The sequence below is a fragment of the Nicotiana tomentosiformis genome, chromosome 2, assembly GCF_000390325.3.
Source record: "Nicotiana tomentosiformis chromosome 2, ASM39032v3, whole genome shotgun sequence".
Classification (NCBI taxonomy): Eukaryota; Viridiplantae; Streptophyta; class Magnoliopsida; order Solanales; family Solanaceae; genus Nicotiana; species Nicotiana tomentosiformis.
The window spans coordinates 74,307,802-74,330,338 of NC_090813.1; the positions used below are offsets into that span (position 1 = coordinate 74,307,802).

The window sequence follows — 22,537 nt, forward strand, 5'->3', positions numbered from 1 at the left end:
TGAATTGATTTTATTATTTGAAAGTTAAACAAGTACTTCAAATGCTAGTGCTCGTAATGAACAGAAGACGTGCTCTCAAGAGCACCGTAAACATAAGAGGGCCCTCTCTTGTGAAAACCCTCATGTTAAAGGGTTGATTTCGGAAGAACTTATACCCGTAATCCAAATGCTTTTGAGGGATAATACACCCAAAGCCTTGCATGAAAAGATGCAAAGAGCAAATTTGCGCAAATGTTTAAACGAAGGTACGCAGAAAGGGAAACTTATATGATACTTGAACGAAAAAGTGTTTTTATTTTCAATAAATGTGCCAACACCAACACAAAGTTTGAAAAAGAAAATCAAAAACTAAGCTGCTGCATCTCCGGAGCCCGGAGGAAGAGAAGCATCCGCGCTCCTAGGGGATGTGGGTAGATCTGCCGCCAGTTAGATATCTTGGCCTTCATCATTTCAGCCTTCAGCATCATCGCCTTCGGGTTCCTCTTCAGTTCCCGAGAACTCAGAACCAAAACTAGAAGAATCGGTAACATTAGGCATGGCCGGAAGACCCCTTTTAGCAGCCAACTCTAGCTCACGAGCTTTAACGATTTCAGCATTAAAGTTAATGACATACGCTTTAGCCTCTTCCAAGGTTTTTTTCCTCATGTTGTACATAACATATATTTTTTCCACAATGAGGGAAGCCGCTTGGCGCTTGAGTTCATCTTTAAGTTGGTCAACCTCGGTAGAAAGGTTTTCCGGCGCAGATCTAACGGACCGGAGGCTGACATCAAGATCACGTACAATATAGCTGAAAAGCCTATTATGATCAGTAGTTCTTTTATGCTTCTCCTCCAGTTGGACACACTTCACCCCGGTGGCGGCAAGCTCTTCAGTTTTGAAGTTCAAGGCCGCCTCCAAATTGTTCAATCTTTCAGCGGAGGCAGCCTCACGATCGGATGCAGCAAGAACGACATTATGGATTTCAACATATTTTGCCCTAGCTTCTTCAAACTGAGCCCTCAACGGGGCGACTTCTTGCTCGCTTTGCTACAACCGAGCCTCCAACATAACGACCTCAGCAGCTTTAGCTTCCATCTCTGAGAGGCGAGCAACAGTTTGGTCCCGCTCGGCCAAAAGTCGATCACGCTTGGAGGTAAGTTCCTCCTTATCTCGAATCAACTTTTGGAGGCCCTCGAAAGCAAAAAAGTTGGCCTGCAAAATGAAGAATACAAACTCAAAATCCTACTATATCAAAGATAGAAGAAATAACTAAGGAAACGAAGAATATACCGCTGATGCGTTGTGCATAGCATTGTTCAACAAATATTCTCCCGATAGAGCTTGTATCTTTTCCCTATCTTTTTCTGCAGTGTATGGTGGTCGTGCTTGCTGAAATTTATCATTCCCTTATGGAAGATCTTGGGGGAATAAAGGTTCATCAATCGAGCTAGGGTTAGCTCTTCTCCCGTTTTCTGGCACAGGTGCCGAAGACAAGCGACTGTCCTCCATACAAAAGGACTAACCTGTGCCAAACACACCTGGTAGTGGATGCAAAATTCCATGATGATGGAGTCAGGCTCTCCACTCAAATAGAATGGTCCCAAGGTGAAGGGATACGTGTAAAAATACGTAAAACCTTTCTTGGGTAAGGTTATCCGCTCTGCCAGGTCGGGAGAGATATTGTCTAAATCTTGACAATGGCAATCTTTTTTCACAGTAGGATTACTAGAAGGACGGATGGAAGAAAGATATACGCTAACAGCCCACATACGAGGATGAGCAGAAGGATACTTCTCTTCAATGTCTTTGGTGGTGACAAGACTCTTTGGGATGATGGAGCTCACCGCAGGAGGAGCAACGTCATCAAATTTACCTTTGTTCTTTAAAGAACTAGGGTTTCTAGAAGAAGAGGCCATTTTTTATCAGAAAGGAGGGAAGATTTTTTTTCAAGAAGAAGGTTAAAGAAAGGTTGAAGAAAAAGTACGAGTTGAGTAAAGAGAGTTTGAGAAAGTGTAGAGAATTATGAAGTGTAAATGAAGAGGTTTGAGGCGTATAAGTAAAGGTATAGGCGGCTAAAATCGTAGCCATGGTTACCTCGATAACCGGCAAAATCGATGCTAAATCATAGGATGACATTCAGATCCCAATCCATTTTTATCCTCATACCCCTAATAAACCTATATAGGTACCAACTACCTCTGGTAAATTCACTTATGCTTCAGCATGGGAAACAATTAGAAAGAAGAAACAGATCTTGTTCACCAACAAGATGACATGGCATAAGAAAATCCCCTTTAAATGGTCCTTTTGCCTTTGGAGAACCTTCAGAAACAAATTGCCCACTGATGATAATGTCATTTCCTTTGGTCAACCTACTGTCACTAGATGTGTGTGATGTATCAAACCTAAAGCTGAATCAGTAGATCACATTTTCAGTTTGGGCCAGTTTGTTAAGGAAGTATGGAGGCAATTCACAGGTCCAACTGGCTTTCCTTTCCAAGCATGCCTCTTAGATTGCTTTTGATGAAATGGTGGATGCAGAAGAGCAGGAATGATACACATAAACTTCTCATGGATACACTCCCAATTATCATTTGCTGGAACCTTTGGAAAAACAGATGCAGTGTTAAATATGGCTCCAAACAATCATCTATGATCAAAGTTCTATTATCCATCAACTCTGACATCAACCTTCTCCTCAGAGCCACTTATCCTTCCTTTCACTGGCCTCTTCACTGGAATGAACTTTACTCCACAGTTGAAACAATGCAACATCACATATGCACATCACAGGTGACTTGGCACAAATTTGAGGATGGATTTGTCAAGCTGAACAATGATGGCAGTGACCTCAGCAATCCAGGTAAAATAGGTGCAGGGGCAATTATTAGAGATCACTTGGGGAGATTTATCCATGCCATACCAAGTCCACTTGGAGAAGGAATCAATAACATGGCAGAAATTGAAGCAACCATTATTGGCATGAAGTGGTGCCTGGAGAACTGCTACTTCAAAGTGCATTTAGAAGCTGACTCTGCATTACTTATTCATTGGATCAACCATGAATCTGAGCCTCCCGGGAGTTTAGAGATACAACTGCAGAAACTGATTGACCTCTGCTCCCAGTGTCATGAATTCAAATGTTCTCATATTTATAGGGAAGCTAATTGTCCTGCTGATTCTTTATCTAAGCTCAGCCATGATCTCCCTCAAATCACCCATTTTGAGAACATTCCTGACCTTCCCAGGCAAATCAGAGGTCAAATTAGACTTGACCAAATGAACACATAAGCTTTTAGACATAAGAAAACAAGCAAACTTCAGCCTTCATCAAATCACACTTACACCTTTAATTCTAATGAATATGGTTGAACATCAGAAATACCTGGGAGCAGATCATACAGTCCAAATACCAAAGTTCTGGGGCAGCAATTTCAATCATACCAGCTTGCTAAAACTCTTCAAGAAAAAGGCTATGACACTCTGTTTTTATCTAACCGTTTTTTCCTTTTTTGCAGGTGAATCCACTGATATCCTGCCCTGTCTAATACTTCATTTTCAGTGTGTGGTATTAACACCTTTGGTGTTCATTCTACTGGAAATCAATCAGAGGATGGGAGCAGGCATATGGTGCCATCTCTATGGGTACACTTGGATTCCAAAACAGCACCAACATAAACAAAAGCACCAACTCCTAAGAACACACACACATACACCTTCCCTACCCTATATCAGAAGAAACATAAACAGCAATACCACAAACAACCTCATCACCCATATCTGCAACTTGGGCCCACACCAAACAACCAGGAATTCAGTTATACACCACACCATCATCACAAAGCTACTACCATCCAGCAATCCAAATCACATTCAATATTTCCAAAAACCAAAACACCACCACTATACCAGCATTTCTTCAGGGACCAGTAAACACAAGAACCTGGATGCCCACCCATCTGACAGAAATGTCCTGTTTTTCTCTAACCATGGTTTCTCTTTTGCAGGTACCTATAATTTAAAACAATTGACATACCCTCAATGTGTGGTATTAGTACTTATAGTGCTCATCCTATTGAGGGTGTATCAATTGACTAAAGCTAGTAGCATCTACAAAATTAAGCATATTCAGCTCCAAAACCTACTTAAAGGATTCACATTAACTCATCAACACCAGCTTCCTGAAATCCACCCTTGCAGTTGGTACCTCCAGAATAAATCTACCCCCAGAAACCACAAAAACCTGGGCACATATATCATTACTTCCATTCAGTGTTCAAAGAGCAGCAACTTACAAGACTTGCAGCTAACTGTTGTTAATGTCTGCAACTCCCCAAAGATGAATACTAACCAACCCAAGCACCCTTTATATTGTTGCTTTTTGCAAGTATAAGAGACAGATTCAAAATTATTGATGCACTTGCAAAGTGTGTTATTAACATCCTAGATGTTCAATCTCTTGTAAGTGTACCAATCACCTTGGGTCTGTCACAAGGATTCTGCAAATTTGTCACAACAGACAAATATTTCTGGCAGGATCCTTCAGAGAATCCTCTTGTTACACCAATATGCAGCTCTCAGAAGGACACTACTACACAAACCAGGACCTTAACACCTAATCACTAACATCCAACACCTTATTTTTCAACTCATCAGCGGAAAGTTCCTGCTCAAATGGATACTTTCAGACACCAGACAAACCTGATTCCTCTGCAGGCACTCAGCGGGACACACCTAGGGGCCCAAACCTAGTTATCCTGCACTCTATCAGCTCATAGAAGCAGAAGTTTACAGAATGCAGTAGCTCATTCAGGAAGGATGCTGCGTGTCCCTACTCCAGGTCACCAGTTAAACTTGCCTGCTACAAAGTATTCTGGATGAAAAAAGCAGGAATCTGCTCATTCTCTTCTGTTGAAAACATCATACAACACCAGTAGTTCTGCCTAGTTATATGGGTCATTTTGATAGCTATCTTCAACTTGGCTTTCTTTGGCCTCAATGTCAGAGCCAAGTTGAAGATAGTTTCTATCACACTCGATTGTTTTTGCCATACTCCATAGGAAAAATCTACATTTACTCTAGATGTAGGTCTTGTTGTATATGGAAGATGGCCTTCCTACTCATCTGTTTAGTTGATTTAGGATCATTTGTGCATTTTTGTATAGTTGACCTAGACTTATTTCACATTGTCTTTGTATACACAATTGTCTATCACTTAAGAATAGGCAATTGGTACATCATTATAGGTCTAACTCATCAAATTTCAGGATTCGCTTGGTCGTCATGCTTGGATGACCAAGTGTATATCTGTTATAGTTTTGGAGGTAAGGTTTATGTCCCCCTCCTTTGTTGTACTTTACTTTATATATATATATATATGAAAATTAACCCTAGGCGCAACGCCTAGTGGAATTTGCCTTAAAAAAAATCATAGGATGACACGTGTTCGGGGCATTAAATACGGAGAGATGTGCGTCTAATCAACCGTCAGAAACTTTTTAGAAGGGATCAGAGAATTTTCCGCCAAAAAGGTATTTTTACCAACTTTTCGGTGACACAAAATTATGCCACCAGAAAGCAGGAGGACTATCTTTATAGGAAAAAATATGTTCATATTTATTGATCGCATAAGAAAGCGACCCGTGGAACCGAAGGCAGAAGATAGCTAAACCCGAAGGCAATGATCTCGCTTGTCACCGGAGAGAATGATACTCATAACAACAAAATTAATACCGTCACATGGTAACATTCAATGAAGAATATTCTACAACATTAAGTGCATGATCCGTTACAGAGAATATGACATTCATTGCCCACCATTACACATCCTTTAATTGTCTTCATAATTGTTATTAAAGAGGAGCTTAATCCTAGGACCTTGTTCCCCAGGTGCGGCTATAAATAGTAAGTTCTACTATCATTGTAAAGGACACGAATTTTTTGACAAGTATATACTATATTCTATCAAAAGCTCAATAATATTTTACTTTTTTGCTTATTTGTATTGTTCTTATTGCTCCCGGTAGCTCTACGCCCGAAACCAAGATATCCGTCGTCTATTTCGATTTTAAGGCTAAGTCTTATATTTCTGTCTAATTCATCTATTATTTTTGGATCAAATTAATTTACTTGTCTAAAACTACATATAAATTCAATGATATCGTTTTACGGGTAAACACAAACAAAAGTTAAGTAAAAGAATATTCTTGGAAGATTTCTTTGACATTGACATACTAGTAGTTAGAAGCTTGAGCGAAAAAACTAGGACGCTTTTTAGTTCCTAAATTTAGTAAACTTCTCTTGTTTTTAGTATTGATCAAGTGTGGTGGAAAAGATTGTAATCCAAACACTGAATAATCAGTAGCTCTCATCACCAAACTTTACTAAGAAAAGTGTGATTAATTTAACCAAATTATGACTAGACAAAAGGTGATCGCTTTTTGGAACAATGTCTCTTGGTAGTGTTGAATGGAGCAGTTAGAGCTGATTTTCCATTGGTTGATAAGACCATATAAGCTGGATTGACTGAGAGTTAAGCCCATGAATTAAATTACTATTTGAACTCTATTTTCCATTATACTAACAACTTTTATATTAATGAGATTTAACCATTACTAAAAAAATAGAAATTAGTGACGAACAAATTCTGTAGCTAAACAGAAAAATTTGTGTCACTGATCATACTTAGCAACGGATTGACGATAGATTATCAAAAAACTTTATTAACTACGAGCAATTTAGCGATAAATTATTAGCAACGGATATACATACAACAATCACCTATGCACTGTGCATTCCTTTCTAGGTATTGAACCACAATCTATAACTTTTAGGTATGTTACACGTTTATCTATATATAGTTAATTAACTGAATTGATTTTGTTTTACACGAGTTATGACAGGGTAAAACACATGAAACTATACTGTTAGTGTCTCCATTCTAACTCTTTGAACTGTTTGCTTGTTTAGAGAAGTGGTTCTCTTTTCTGATGCATCAAGTTTAATTTTTTGTCAAAACATATATACTGGAATAGTATTGTGTGGAATTTAACTAACATAACATTAACATGTCATAGCCATAATTATGAAAAGCTCACATTTCCATTGAAAAAGTTGTCCACCCAAATACCTTTTGCTCACTGAGTTGACATATAGATGATACTCTAGGAGAATATTCACGAACAAAAGTCTAGTTTTAGCTATTACTACTAAAGTAAATAAATTTTTGCAAAAGAAAGAAACACGAAAATAAAAATGCTTTTTCTCCTTGCATCTTACTAGTATATCAACTTAAGTCAATTCAATTCAATACCAAAATAAATATGACTCAAAGTTTATCAATCGGCGTGTATTATAAATTGCCATATTGACACAGTAACTTCTCAGGTGGCTATTGGGTTTACTTCTGATTTTGGTTTATTCTTAAAAAAAATGAGATCTACAATAAATTTAAAAAAAATTTGTTTATGGAAGACAATTGGGAAAAGTTGCGTGTTTAATTATATTATCATTTATGAAAATTCTTTGGAGAATTCTCATGTTAATGATTATGAAAACTTAACTTATGAATTGTTTTTTGTCTTCAACAGGCAACAAGACATTTCGTTTAGAATTAAGGAAAACAAAATTAAACATGGTTGTTAACAATTTTTTATAGCGTTTCAAAAGACTTTCAATGGAGAGATTTTCCTTGCCATTTGTCGCACCGTTGCACATATGAAAACCTAATTTTGCATTTGTAGCACGTTTCCATATGAAAATAGATTTGTCAGAATATTCGTAAATAAACTTAGAGAATACTTAACGATGTTCTGAAGGAATATTCGGAAATAAAATATGCATGTCCTCCAACTTAGAAAAAAAAAGAAAGAAAAATGGCGACTTGTGTGACTATTTTTTAGTTTTTACGTCGACTTTAGTAATCACGAAAAGCCTGATTTCTAGTACGATAGTGCCATTTGTCAAACCTTAGCATATGAAGACAGATCCCACTCTGTCACCAAAACAAATCCCACTTTGTTGCCTATTTAAAATTTTGAAACTAGCAACAAGATCTTAGTGGATGGAGTATAATAAGTTGAAGAATGATGTAATCAGTGGCCGGAATAAGATTATTATTAAGAGGTGTTAAAATATAAAAAGTTAAATGCTCGGAAGTCAAGAGATTTTTAATCTATAATAGAAGATATTTACAAAATAAAATCTTTAATTTATCTAACAACATAGTATAATTTTCTGGTAAAGGAATATTAGCTGACACCCTCAACTATAAGTGGCTCCGCCAATGGTAGTAATTATAGAAAAGAGACAAACCTAAAAGTTGGTCTTTTTCACTTCAGTTCTTTTCAAATGACAGTGTCAAAGAAGAAGATCCTGGATTTAGAGAAACTAAACCCAGGTGGGACAATTCTAATGTCATTTGGATAAAATCTCATAACCAAATGCATTCTTTTAATTATGTACATATATCTCTTCTTAGTAATTAGCTTCATAAAATTCTTTGGTTTTCTATTATGAAAGATTAGTTACTAATAAATCTAATGGCATTGACATGATCGAGTTATAATGTATACAAAGATGTTAAATATCTAAGTTTGAGATTGTCACTCTCTTACTTGAATTATCACCGCAACTATAGGAGATAAAAAAAATGTCATGAAGTTCAAATTTATAAAATTCATATTCTTATTCCTAAGTGTGAAAAAACACAGCAATTAGGTTCTTCGGCCTTTTGAAAAATGTGATATGTAATCAAGATAACTACATCTGATTAGAGATTGAATTGAACATCATTTGTTTAATAAACATGTCAATTTGACCACAATAACTTTTTCTTTTTGAAAAAAAAATAAAACTTGGACTAGTTATAAAATTGATATCTTAGGTTTATGAAAGTACTTTGGCCGCCACACACACTAACATATTATAGAATCATCACACTACTAAGAGTATATTGTGATAGATAAAATGCCTCCACCATTAATTAAAAGTTTTCGAGATTAATGAAAAAATTATTTATACAAAGTATTTTTTTTCTTTTAATGGGTCTCACACTACGCCGAAATTAGTCACCGGGCGCCAGATCAGCAAAATAGAATCATCACATAAAAAATAAAATATATTAAAACACCACCATCTTTTGAAAAAGAAAAAAGTGATAAATTAATTAATGCTCTCGAACCCAAGTTGGATCAAGGTGATAATTGATTACTACAGCTATAAAGGGTAGTTCTGTAAATTGGAGATGTTGACTGTTAACTTGTATACGGCAGAAAAGAGTAGAGAATACAATATACAAAGAAAGCATAGATACTACGGTATATTCTTCTTAAAAAGTATATATGGGGTTTTATTTAATACCCTGTATCTATAATTGGCTCTCTTTCTATGAAAAATAGTACGCACACTACTCAAAAATCTCCATTTAACGTTCAAGAATTCACACAGACAAAAACACACACGCACACACAGACACATAGTAGAAGAGAAATAAAGAGAGGTGATAATTAAGGGAAGAAAAAAGAAAAGGGGTTGGTGATTTTGCAACATTTCATGCTGCCATGTTTGTGCGGTTTGAATATGAGTGGATTATGGGAATTTAGGGAGGTGATTTGCCTCTCTGAATTCCCTTAATCTTTATTTCTTGGCTTTTTTTTGGGGGTGTGTGTGTGTTTTGGACCTTTTGTTGAGGTGATCACTGTTTGTTTGGAAGGAAAAAGCAAGAATTTATCTCAGGAAACTGCTAGAAAGTAAAGAATTTGTTAAAGACTCTCTTCTGGGGTTGCTTCAGTTTCATTCAGCTTGTGCTTTTTCTGTGGGAGTTCCTCAGTTAGATGTGCCTTTGGTTCGATATGAGCATAAGAGTGTACAAGATGGTAACTTTCTCAACTTCTGCTTATAATCTTGTTATCTTTTTTTCTCTTATTACTGTCTTTTTTCTCTTTTTTGCTGTTTGCTTTTTAACCTTTAGTTGTTTGAGTTATCTAGCATCTGTATCTGTTTACTTTGATGAAAATATGTCTTACACTTATCTTTCTTATTTGTTTTATGTGAAGGTGAATTTTGTTGAAATTCTTAGGCTTCATGTTTGCAACCTCCTTCAATTCAAAAGGATATTTTATTTTGGAGTTTTGATTCAAAGCTGAAGAAGTTTGTCTAACAAATTTTTTTCACTGAAATTTTTGGAGGGTAGATTTTCTAAAAAGTTGTAAAAAGAATTTCATTGTTTTTCCCTCTTTAGATGGCTGATGATTCTAGTTAGTGCTTAGGGACATGCAAGGATAAGGTTATGTTTGAGTGTTGATATGCTTTGGGATGTGCATCCATTATATAACTGGAAAAGGAGTCACAGGATAGATGTTTACTGTAGCCTTTAACTTGGTTTCCTAACACACACGTTGGTCATGGAATTACATCTAGAATATTGTCTATATAGTCAGAGTAGATAAACAAGAAAAATAATAGAGGGTCTTTAGGTTGAGGGCGTTCATGAATATGTGCAGTACCAGCTATTGTCAAACCAGTGACATCCTCTCTTGAGGCTAGATGCGCCATGTACGTGGTATCTAGGAGCAATGATTTTTGTTCATGTGTAGATCGGCTTACTTCTAAAATGGGAACTGGAATCAGAAGATGATAGCTTTTTTAGTCACCTCCCATGGATTAACACATTTGAAAGCTTAACACCTGATTGCAAGGAAGCAAAATCATCGATATTAAAAACTTAACATTATTTGGGTGCACAGAAGTATTGAACTTTGACGAATGAACCAAGAAAGGGTAAGGGTGTGGTATGAGACTAATTAAAGTTAGGCTAATAATAAATTGAATTAGATTGTGGAAGAACAAAGTTAAAGCTGAACAAGCAACTACTTAGAGTAGATACTCAATGTCAAAGAGGTGGACTCTGGACAAACACGTAGATGATTCAGTGATTGATGACTGATAGACCATTGGAGTCTTTTCCACTTTTAAGATCTTACATCTTAAGATATTTAATTTATAAAGAAAACTCCAGTATCATCTTGTGCTAATATAGTGAATGTCATCACTTTCTAAGAAGTATTTCTATTTTCCAAGAAAAAGACGATCTGTATGAATCTCTTCTCTTTGGGAAGTCTCAAACTAAGTGTTCACACACAAAGAAAAATGAATGCTTTTATCATTGGGAGTATAAATGTGAGATGATCATTCAAATACCATGATGTTTGGAGGCATTTCTCTCCTGCTCATCGAAGTGATTGGTTTTACTAGTGCTCTTATCCAGAGAACTTTGATCCTTATATGGTCTTCAATTCATTTTGAGGTGTTGAAGGGTCATGTATTTGGGTTTTAAAATTAGCTAAAGATAATTATGTTGTGAGTGGACAAAAGCACTAGTAAGCAATTAACTGTAGAGCTCTAAATGATTTTATTGTAGGTTCATATAGCAGCTTAAATGTAAAACTGTACATACAATTTCTGTCATCACTCATTTTATCTTTGAAATCAAGTTTCATTTAGAAATTGGTTTGTTGTCGAACTATCCATATGCTGCCAATTAACTACACTGGTCGGTTGACCACACAAAATTAGTTATTTTTTTGGAAAAAATATTTCCGGAAGAAGTGAAAGTCATAATGTTAAAAAACTCGCAGAATTTAGTTCTTACAGCACTTTTTGCTGAAACCAATATACTTCCTTTAACAATAAAAAAATTGCAAAAATTGACTATGTTGTAAGGAATTACTGATTCATTATCCTATAGGACTCTTGAGAACTTGTCATCTTAGAATTTGTTGCCGTATCTCTATTGCAGTGTTGACTATGTAGTTGTCTGGTCAAAAGAAACTGCCGAACTGGTCTTCCTGCTGCTCGACATATCAATTGTGTTGTGTTAAATTAGCAGCTATTCTGCTCTCAGGTTTCACGAAAGTTTTAAAACCTGTAAGGCTGGTTTGACTCAGAAAAAAGTTGGGTTCCATGGTCAAGCTACAACATATCTTTCAAGGATTTCCCAATGTAGTTCAGTGGCTCACATCAACTTACATTTTCTGGGAAGCCTCCTCCACTGAGCATTGCCCAAGAAAAGATATCTTTTTGGCATTTTGAACATTTTATCGAACACCTAGCTATTTCTGGTTGACTCAACTGTCCAAAACATTTCCTTTGGCAGTAAGTAGACCTGACAGTATAGCAGATTCTTATAGTTACATATGCATCTCTCTATTGGCTCTGCCGGGCAAATCTCCTTTGGCAAATTGTGAAGTTCCATAGTTTTTTGGTTCTTTGTAGGTTTCATCTTCATCCGTTGGCAAAAAGTTGATCCATATATCTGGCAAGGTGGACTTCCTCTTCAACCTGTCAGGAAGAGCTGAAGCGGCACTTCTACTGGGACCACTATTAGTTGGAACATTCTTTTCTGCACAACTCTTCTAGTGGACTTCAGTTCATTTCTTGGGGCAAATCTCCTTTGGCATTTTGGAGTTCATACTCCAAAAAAACTATTTGTCTTTAGGGCAAATCTCCTTTGGCATTCATCTCCTTTTGGAGATACTATCTTGGTCTCTGTTTACAAAACAGATTGACCTAGAAATTTATTTCATCTTTGGGAATATACATCGGTCGTCGTCGTTGGAAGTGGGAAAATTGATACTCGTCATCAGCAGGGGATCCATATCAGTTTGTAAGTTTGGATCACACAGCAAGGATTTGCAAGTGACTTTGTGGTATGTCTTTACTCATCATTTTTGTCCATGTAATTTATCTTTAGCTATATCATCTAAAACCAATAGGGATTGTGCTTTGTTCAGTTTAGTTAAGCTAATCATGGTTGTGATTTGCTTCTTTGCAAGTCATCCCATCAATTGTTCTCGATTCTGAATAAGTATAGTGCATTGGAGTATATGAGCTACTGAATACAATGGCGGATCCACGTAGGGGCTCTATGGGTGCTGCAGCACCCATTACTTCCAACACTGAATTAGTACTGATAATTGATGAAAATAAGTTAAATAACAGACTTAGCACCCAGGAACTGAAAGTCTGAATGGGTGCTTTGGTTGTATGGGCAGCAAATCTTACAGCCAGTGTTTGATGTTTGATCTGCGGGAGATCGATCCCCCCTTGAACCATATTGTCTCTTCTTCGTTTTCTCCCTCTTTGCTTTTCTTTTTTCCATTTTTATTTTAGTTACCAATATCAGACCCTCTTTCCTAACAGAGAACCTTCAACCTTCTAATTTTCGATTTTTGTCCTTTTGTCTTTTTTTTTTTTAATTCCCCATCAAACCACCCCAAAACAGAAGATATTTCTTCTTTCCCACTACAGAATGGAGCTTTTTATTTTTGTTAAGATCTCTTTCTCTTGTGATGAAATTTTGGCGGATTTCTTCTCTCTTGGGTCTAAATAGTTTGTTTAATTTCCAGAAGTAATTATCTCTTTGTTTTCTCATATGCCTTCTAAGACTGAGAAGTCAATTGAATATAATGACATATTTTTCTATAAAAATTTTGTTTATTATTTTGTGTAGGTACATAAAATTTATGTTCAATCCAAGGCTAATGTTAGACTAATATTTTGGAGATAACTCTAGGGTAAGAAATGATGTTATTAGTAAACAACGAGAATAATTGTGAATAAATGGTATTTTTAAATAAAGATAATATTTATCATAGTTTATATGTTAGATATTGTTACCATCTGGTACAAATAGTTGCACATTTATACTTGGTTCACATAGTTGTATATTTTGGTAATATCTTAAATGCAACATAGCATGCACATGCGCGCTCACATATGTGTCGAAAAGTCTGGGTTCAATTGAACTCAATAACTATATGCTACACACACGTATATCCACTAATATGGTGGAGCACCCATTACTTTGAAATCCTAGATCCGCCACTGACTGAATAAACAAGTATTGTGCATTACAGTATATGAGCTACTGAATAAACATAATGCATCATAATTTAGGTTTAAGCATGTGTTAATTTTCAAGTCAAAGTTTCACTCGGTTGTTTATCTCTAGAAATTAATTGAGCTATCTAAGGATCAAGAATCCAAGAGAAAACAATCATGAATCAGATATAGGCTAGCTGTAGCTTCATTGACAACTCCCATTCCAATACTATGCCTTTTTAACCTTCATTTCTTGGCTTATATATTAATGTTTCTCAGATTGCAGAATACATTTCACTGGTTTCCACATTATGGATACATCTTCTCTAAGTGACTGTGATAGTTTCAGCGAGAGCAGCAGTTATGACGATCAGGATTATGTTGAATATCTGTATGGTGGACATGCCTGTTCAATTCTTTCAAGTCTTGAGGAAAGCATCGGTAAAATCGATGACTTCCTCTCCTTTGAGAGAGTGTTTATGTATGGGGACATAGTATGTCCAGTAAATGATCCATCCGGACAGATGGGAAAAGTGATCAATGTTGAGATGATTGTTGACTTGGAAAATATTCATGGAAGAAAAATACGAGATGTTAACTCAAAAGATCTTGTGAAAATACGTCCAATTTCAGTTGGGGATTATGTAGTGATGGGTCCATGGCTTGGGAAAGTGGAAAAGATAGTCGATAAAGTTACAGTTCTCTTTGACGATGGTGCGAAGTCTGAATTTGCCGCAGAGGGTTCAGAAATGCTCACACCAATTTCCTCCGATTTAGTTGAAGACCCGCAATACCCTTTCTACCCGGGACAAAGGGTTCAAGTTCAGTCTGTATCTGCCTCTGGATCAGCCAACTGGCTATGTGGTGTAAGAAGTGGCAAAAGAGAGCAAGGTACCATTTATTCATTGGAGGCTGGAATCGTGCATGTAGACTGGATCGGCTATGGCAGTCTTGGTTGTGAAAAGGTGCCTAGTCCCCCAAATTTGCAGGACTCAGAAAAGTTAACCTTGTTGTCTTGCTTCTCCCATGCAAAGTGGCAGCTTGGAGATTGCTGTGTACTTCCAGTTGCTGACTCTAAGAACATGTTGCGGCAGAGTGTTCAAAGCTCACCTCCCTGTGGAGCAATGAAAGAGGATAGACTAAACAAGGCATCTCAGAAAAGTAATAGGAGCTCAGCTGTTCCGCAAGTTGCTGTAATTTCAAAGACAAGGACAAAAGTTGATGTTTTGTGGCAGGATGGGAGCGTGACCATTGGATTGGACTCGGATTCTGTTTTTCCTGTCAATATTGTGGACGCTCATGAGTTTTGGCCAGAGCAGTTCGTGCTTGAGAAGGGAATGTGTGATGACTCATCTGTTCCCAGTCCAAAAAGGTGGGGTGTGGTGAGATGTGTTGACGCAAAGGAGCGGACTGTGAAGGTAAAATGGACAACCTTTTCCTTGAATGAACCAAATAAGTTTAGGGTAGAGCAAACTGAAGAAATTGTGAGTGCGTATGAACTGATGGACCATCCAGACTACTCATACTGTTTGGGTGATGCGGTTTGCAAGTTTTGTGAGGATCAGGTTTTCAGTCTTGATGGGAAGAGCATGTTCTCTGAGATTGGCATGGACATTAACTCTAAGCTTAAGAATATTGATACTAGAAAGGATAATTCAGATTTCCTCGGATATGATCACTCATCTTGCATTGGTATTATTGTCAGCTTCAAAGATGGCAACATTGAAGTGAAATGGGCTACTGGTTTTACAAGCATGGTAAGGGTACTCTTTTTTCTATTCTTTTATTTTTCGAGGGGTTAGACACTGTTTTTCTTCTCTCTTCATTTCCAGTTTTGCTGATTTCCTACAATCATATCATTACTGTTCTTTTTACATTGTTTTATTAAAGTTGATCTTTTTTGGCTGAAAGTTGATAAGTGACAAACAGTTGAAGTTTGCAACCAAAACGGTTTATTTTTTTAAGGAATACTGGTTCACGTGATAACTGTTGAAAGTAACAAATATTGTACTTAGAGCTGAAATTATTCGAGAAACTTCTTCCTAATCTTGGATTTATGCCTTGAACTGGCTCAAATCTTGTCTTCATTCATTGATACTCATAGGTTGCACCCTTTGAGATCTACCGAATAGATAAATGTGAAACTGCTGCTGCCATTACTGTACCCTCTGGTGAAAGTGCTGAGCAATCAGGCGCGGAGACGAGTTCAAACGAAAATCAACTTTCAAAACCTGAGGAAAAGGTGAAGTCTAATTCCCTCTCCATGTGTTGTTCCTTAGTTGTTATTGCAAGAAGTCTGAGAATGGAAATTTTAGCAATGACTTGAATAGTTAACTGGAAGGAAAACCGGAAATGGTTCAATAGGAGATAAGCTAATAACCATAAAAAGTGGTTAGAAGATTATTTGCCATCAACATTATAAGATCTCAATATAGCAGGGATTTAATTAGATATCCTTATTTCAAAATCTTCAACTTCTCGTGTGAAAGTTTGACAAGAGTTAGATTTTGAAATTCAGGACTTACTGAAGTTTGGTGGCGATAGAGAAAGTTGCAACAAGAGTTTGTGGGATTCTAGTTCCTGTTTGCTTTCTCAAGCTGCTATTGGCTTTTTCTCTAGTATCACCTCGAGTCTTTTTGGTCCCTTGAGCTCATCATTGTTTGGTACTTACCAAGCTATATCAGAAGAAGGGAAGCAATCAAGGTTACCCAATGAGGAGGAAATCATAGAACTTAGCAATTTGAATGCAGGAATTCCCACACTTGGGGTAGGAGATGTGAAGGCTTCGTCTGAAAGGGAACTAGAGCAAGAACAGAAAACAACCGAGGATCAAAAAGATGATGTTTTGTCATCTTCCAGCAAGCTCCCTGAAGAATTTAGACAGTTTGATATGGTCACTGGTTTCTCAGACCACCATTTCGCAGATGGTGCTGGAAAGGCGCAGTTATCCCAGGTCAAAATTATTTTTAGTTTTTCCCAAGTGAACATGACAGCTAGTTGTTATTTCTACTACGCTCTTCTCCCTTCTTTAATCTTTCTATTACTTCACAGGTGAAAAGAGGTTGGCTGAAGAAGGTCCACCAAGAATGGAGCATTTTGGAACATGATCTTCCTGGTGAGAATTTCAACCTGTTTTTTGGTTTAAGCTTGTCTAATGATGTGATATTTACTTTCTGCTATTGTTTACTGTGCCTATCTACGTCTTTTGGCAAGTATGAGCCATGCTTGTTGAGGCGAAAGATCGTTGAATTGGGGGTGGAGGGGGGGGGGGGGTTTAGAAAGATACACACTGGGAATGCTGAAGCTACTGAAATGAACAAAGACGAGGGAAAAATGTAAAAAGATATAAGCCAGACTTTCAATGAGAAATTGCACACTCGGCAACTAGAATTTTAATTCCTGAAATATATTCCTCTTCTGTAGCTTATGGAATATATGATAAATATCAGTTGTTCTGTAGTTCATGTACCGAAGTCAGATGGTAATGCCCTTATGGCAGTCCACAAGTTTTATTTTTCATCTGTACATTTAGAAAGAAAGGGAGCCACTGTAGGTTTAATGTTTATGATACGGAAAAGGGTCAAATATATCCCTCTACTATCGAAAATTGTTTAAACTTACCCTCCGTCTCACTATTGGGTCATTTGGGACCCTACCGTTATACTATGGGTTAGATTTGCCCCTATTTTTTACGGAGTGCCACGTGGCATCTCCTTATTAAAAGACCCACCCCAATTTAATCTATCCGGTTCAAAACTCACTATCCATTATCCGACCCGTTGCACGACTACAAAGCTGGTTAGCCGTTAGTGAGCGCAAAGTGGGTACCAAATCTGGCTTGTGCATAAATCTGGAAAACTAGCTTTGTTCTTCCATCTTTGTTGATTCTTGCTCAAAATTTCCAACCCAACTTCTTTAAATCTTCACAAAATTTGTCATAATTTGAGATATAAGCTCCCTAAGAGATCCCCAACAAAATCCAGTAACACCCCCTAGAAATAGTTCACATTTTTAAAACCCATTTTTGAGCTAAGCTTCAAAGCTTTCTTCAATGGAGTTCTAATGGAGTTTTAGCTCTTGCTTCACGTACCAGCTTTCCAACAATGTTCTAAATAATAATTTCAAGAAGAAACGCAGCTCAACTCTTTCATAATTTCATACCCGACGCTCTTTTTTTGTAATCTCAGTTTTCGAACTCTTTGAAGGTCCGGCTATGGAGGTCACGAAATTTTCAAACTGCACGCTCTACATTTTGGATCTGATTATAAAGCTTCTTTTCTTATTTACACTTTCCGGCATTCCCAGCTAATTAAAATTACAGTATCCCACAAACAACAGAATCATAGTAACCAACTCAAACCCAAAAAGAAAATAGATCTAAAAAAATTAACACTTGAATTAATCAATTATCCTTTTGAAGCAAAGCTGAGCCTTCCAGCTTTTCCACTTCAAACAAACCTGGCAGCGGAAACGAAGCTTCATTTGTTTAAGATTTCACAAATTAAAGGCGAATTTAATGTTTTGGAAAAAAATATTTCTAGGCCCAGAATGAATGGAGAGTTTGAGAGAGAGAGAGAGGGGGGGGGGGGAAGAGCCCTAATGAGACTGAAAGCAACTCCAATGAAGTAAAAAGAAAAAGCAAAGCAAATCAGTAGCCATAGAAACAAAACTGTTGTGAAATGTGAAATGAGGAAGAAGAAACCTATTAAGGAACGGTTACCAAATAAGACTTCGGGTTAGGTAACGGGTAGATTAAATTGGGGTGGGTCTTTTAATAAGGAGATGCCACGTGGCACTCCGTCAAAAATAGGGGCAAATCTAACCCATAATATAACGGTAGGGTCCCAAATGACCCAATAGTGAGACGGAGGGTAAGTTTAAACAATTTTCGATAGTAGAGGGATATATTTGACCCTTTTCCGTTTATGATATTATGTGCCAATTATTTTGTCTTTGCTCTTTGTAATAGCGCCTCTGTCTCATATCAATTTCTCAAGAAGTTCTCCTTTTCCTTAACTCACTAACTTTATGTAATTTTGGTTGATAGCTGTTAAAACAGAATGACTTCCCCTCAGGAAAGGGGAAAGGTCCGAGTGACGATAATTTTATGAACATGATAGCTGTTAAAACAGAATGACTTCCCCTCAGGAAAGGGGAAAGTTCCGAGTGACGATAATTTTATGAACATGCAACACATCAAAAGATTCCAACTTAAGTTTGAAAAAGTAAACAAATGATCAGTAATTATGGCTCGAATAGGAAAGATTTGGGGGAGAGGGGTTGAGATAGACACTAAATTTACCACAACTTACTGCGCATTGTCTTTTCCTTTTTTTTTTCTTCTTCTTTTTGCTGTACTATATCTGATTGTATCAACAAGAAACCTCTTATCACTGACTAGATGATTTTATGGTGCATTTCTTTATCTGTTCGTCTTCACTGGCTTTACTAAAACTTGAAACAGAAACGATCTATGTACGCGTCTGTGAGGAAAGAATGGATTTGCTGCGAGCAGCCATTATTGGTGCACCTGGGACTCCATATCACGATGGAGTCTTCTTCTTTGATATTTACCTACCCTCAGAATATCCTCATGAGCCACCTGTAAGTAAATCTCTGTAGCTTGTAATCTGTAACATCTAATATGATGCACAAGTTATTGCATATTTCCACAATGTGCTGAATGATAGAAATGAGCATTTGCTTACCTTTGGAAGCTGAATGCTCAGATCATATTTATTAATTATCTCTTATGCAATGTTAGGCATCCAATTGTCGAACTCCACCATCCAATTATGAAATCCATCTGTTTCCTGATTTGTGAAATCAAGTATACACTTTCTCGTTAAAGCTTATTTAGGTTTTGTGAAAATTAAATTGTGCAGATGGTCTACTATCACTCTGGCGGGCTTCGTGTCAATCCCAACTTGTATGAGTCAGGAAAGGTCTGTCTTAGCCTCTTAAATACATGGACGGGCTCTGGAAATGAACTATGGAACCCCAAAAGTTCCACGATTCTACAAGTTCTCCTCTCTCTTCAAGCTCTTGTGCTCAATGAAAAGCCTTATTTCAACGAGGCTGGATATGATGCACAGATTGGAAAAGCTGATGGTGAAAAGAACTCAGTCAGCTATAATGAAAATGCTTTCCTTGTTACCTGCAAGTCCATGTTATACCAACTCAACAAGCCACCTAAGGTAGATGATTTACATTTTAAGTTTTCCGAGTTTCTTTAAATCATATTTAGATTTCAGATAAAACCACGTAATGTAACATGTTTAAGAAACGGAATTTAGTCTCTGGTGACTTAAAGTTCAAATTACCACCAAGACTTTTTGTATTCCAAAATTCTATGTAGAAGCACTTCCCTTTTAATATGGAAGTTTCTGATCTGCTTGGTCAATTATGCTGCAGCATTTTGAGGCACTCGTGCAAGAGCACTTTGGTAAAAGATGGAAGCACATTTTATTAGCTTGTAAGGCGTATATGGATGGTGCACCAGTTGGTTCTGCATTTCAACCCAAAAGCCAGGACCAAGAACCGATAAAAGGAAGCTCTACAGGGTTCAAGATTATGCTTGGCAAGCTTTTCCCTAAACTCGCGGAGGCATTCGCTGACAAAGGTATCGATTGCAGTCAGTTGTCCGACTAAGTGTAGCTATGCACCTATGTAATAAATAACAACCTTACCGGTATATGTACAATATCAGCATTTGAACTGGCCCTAATGTGGCCGCTTTCGTGTTAATTTGAAGTGTGCAAATGTGTATTGTGGGCTTGTTGTGGTAGGGGTGGGTGGGTTTGTGGGGGAGGGGGGTTGGGGTATGTATGAGTAATGAGTATTTGAACCATATTTGTGTATATATGCATTACATTTTGTAAGATATTGCAGCTTGAATAAATGGTTGAACCTTGAGATTGATGTTTACTATGGTTCTCCAGTTGTTTTGAACTTGTCTCAACATGTTTTGGTTACCACTTGTATCCAAAATGCATAAAGGTACAAAGTATAGCAGATAGTAAAACACCAACTTTTTGCAACGGCTGGCTCAGCTTTGGGTTGTAGGAAATGGAAGGTTATAATCACGTCTCCATCACTAGGTGGATTTATTTAGGTCCTTATTAGAGTGGTGGAAAACTCCTAAGCATTTGTCATTCTACTCTCTTTCCCCCTTGTATATGTTTATATTTAAATAGGTTAATGTTCACAATGGTGAATCGATCATTCGATATACTTTTTCTTCTGCGACGGAATGGAAAAAAAGTCTTTTCAATTCTATTTGACTCGTGGCGTCAGGGACTCTCCAACAGAAATCTCGTCTTTTTTGTCGTCGATAAGTTCTCCCTCAATGCCCTACTATTCATAAGAAATACTGATTGTTGAGAGACTGATTTATGAAAGCCCGGTTTCTATCTTGTTAAGTTACATGTTGGCAATAGTGACACTGACATACATCAACTTAATGGTCTTTGCTAATCTCGCCGATGAATTTCGTTGAAATAAAATAGAAGGATAAAATATACTAAAACAGAGATGTACTCCAATACATTAGGTTTCCTACTACAATTTTTAAAAATGTTTCTTATGTGATAAATATGTTAAAAATATTTACATGAGTACTCCAATTTACACTGACAATTAGATATTTATTTTTGGGATTAAGGGAGTAATAAATAAGAAGTTTGGGGAATGCAGAGCGTTAAATTTACTCATATCTTTCTAAGCACTAGACTTCGTCCTACTACTTTTGATTTTCTTAAGAAGTGCAATTTTAAAGAATAACTGTGTATTAGCTAAAACCAATTTTTCAACACACATATAGATAAAGCATCATTGAATATTTAGTTTTACATTAGATTGTATTGTAAATATATCCATTATAATATTTTTGAAAGAATAAGAAAATATTAATACATGTTGCGAAGAATTAATGTGACAAAAAAAATTCACTTGAGAAAAATAAGTGCTAAATTAAGGTTAGGATGATTTCATTTCTTTCCCTCCTTTCAACTACCTACGTGACTGATATCAAAGAAACATTGAAGGAGAAGTAAAACCAAAACCAAAAATAATTCAAACCGTAAAAGGAACGTCTATTGCAATCTAATTTACTTCAGAATCTGGTCAAAAGCTTCAAGTATGTTACGTTATTATTGAAATGCAAATTAATAAGTTGTTCTCTATCTCTTTTAATTGTTCAACTATATTTAGCCTTCTTATTTCCATTTCTTCTAGTATAAGATTTAATCATAACTAGAAATTCACCCATAGATAATTCTTTATACTCCTATCTATTATGCCTTGTTCAGACCTATTCTATTCAAATATCAAATTATTTATCTTTTGAATAAATTAGGGATCGAAGATGTCTAATAGCATGTTTGGTCAAACTTCTCAAGAGGCCAAAAATATTTTTTTTCTTTTCTCAAAAGCACTTTTTTTCCCTACCTTGAGGTGTTTGGCCAAACCTTTTTGGGGAAAAAAGTGCTTTTGGGAAGAAGCAGAAAAAAGTAGTTTCTTCCCAAAAGCAGAAGCAGAAGCAGTTTTGACTTTTCTTCTTACCAAAAATACCCTTAACAAAATATAGTATATACAAAATAACCGTTAAACCTAATACTTAGGATATTAATGTATAAATATTTTTTTATTATTTTTAGGATAGCTTTCTAATATA

At 36.6% G+C, this 22,537-nt stretch overlaps 1 protein-coding gene across 3 annotated transcripts; it reads left to right on the plus strand.

The window, feature by feature from the left end:
- The first annotated feature begins 9,352 nt into the window (after positions 1-9,352).
- Positions 9,353-20,790, plus strand: LOC104099865 (probable ubiquitin-conjugating enzyme E2 24). Of its 3 annotated transcripts, none has more exons than XM_009606991.4 (10): positions 9,353-9,857; positions 11,780-12,135; positions 12,256-12,689; positions 14,143-15,620; positions 15,968-16,105; positions 16,382-16,816; positions 16,915-16,978; positions 19,328-19,467; positions 19,749-20,060; positions 20,278-20,790. In XM_009606991.4, the coding sequence occupies exons 4-10, from the start codon at positions 14,175-14,177 to the stop codon at positions 20,512-20,514; spliced, it is 2,772 nt and encodes a 923-aa protein (XP_009605286.1). In that variant the 5' UTR covers positions 9,353-9,857; positions 11,780-12,135; positions 12,256-12,689; positions 14,143-14,174; the 3' UTR covers positions 20,515-20,790. The 3 variants fall into 3 exon arrangements, with proteins under 3 accessions (XP_009605286.1, XP_009605288.1, XP_009605287.1); XM_009606993.4 differs by having other exon boundaries at positions 11,885-12,135; XM_009606992.4 differs by lacking the exon at positions 11,780-12,135.
- Positions 20,791-22,537: the final 1,747 nt, after the last annotated feature.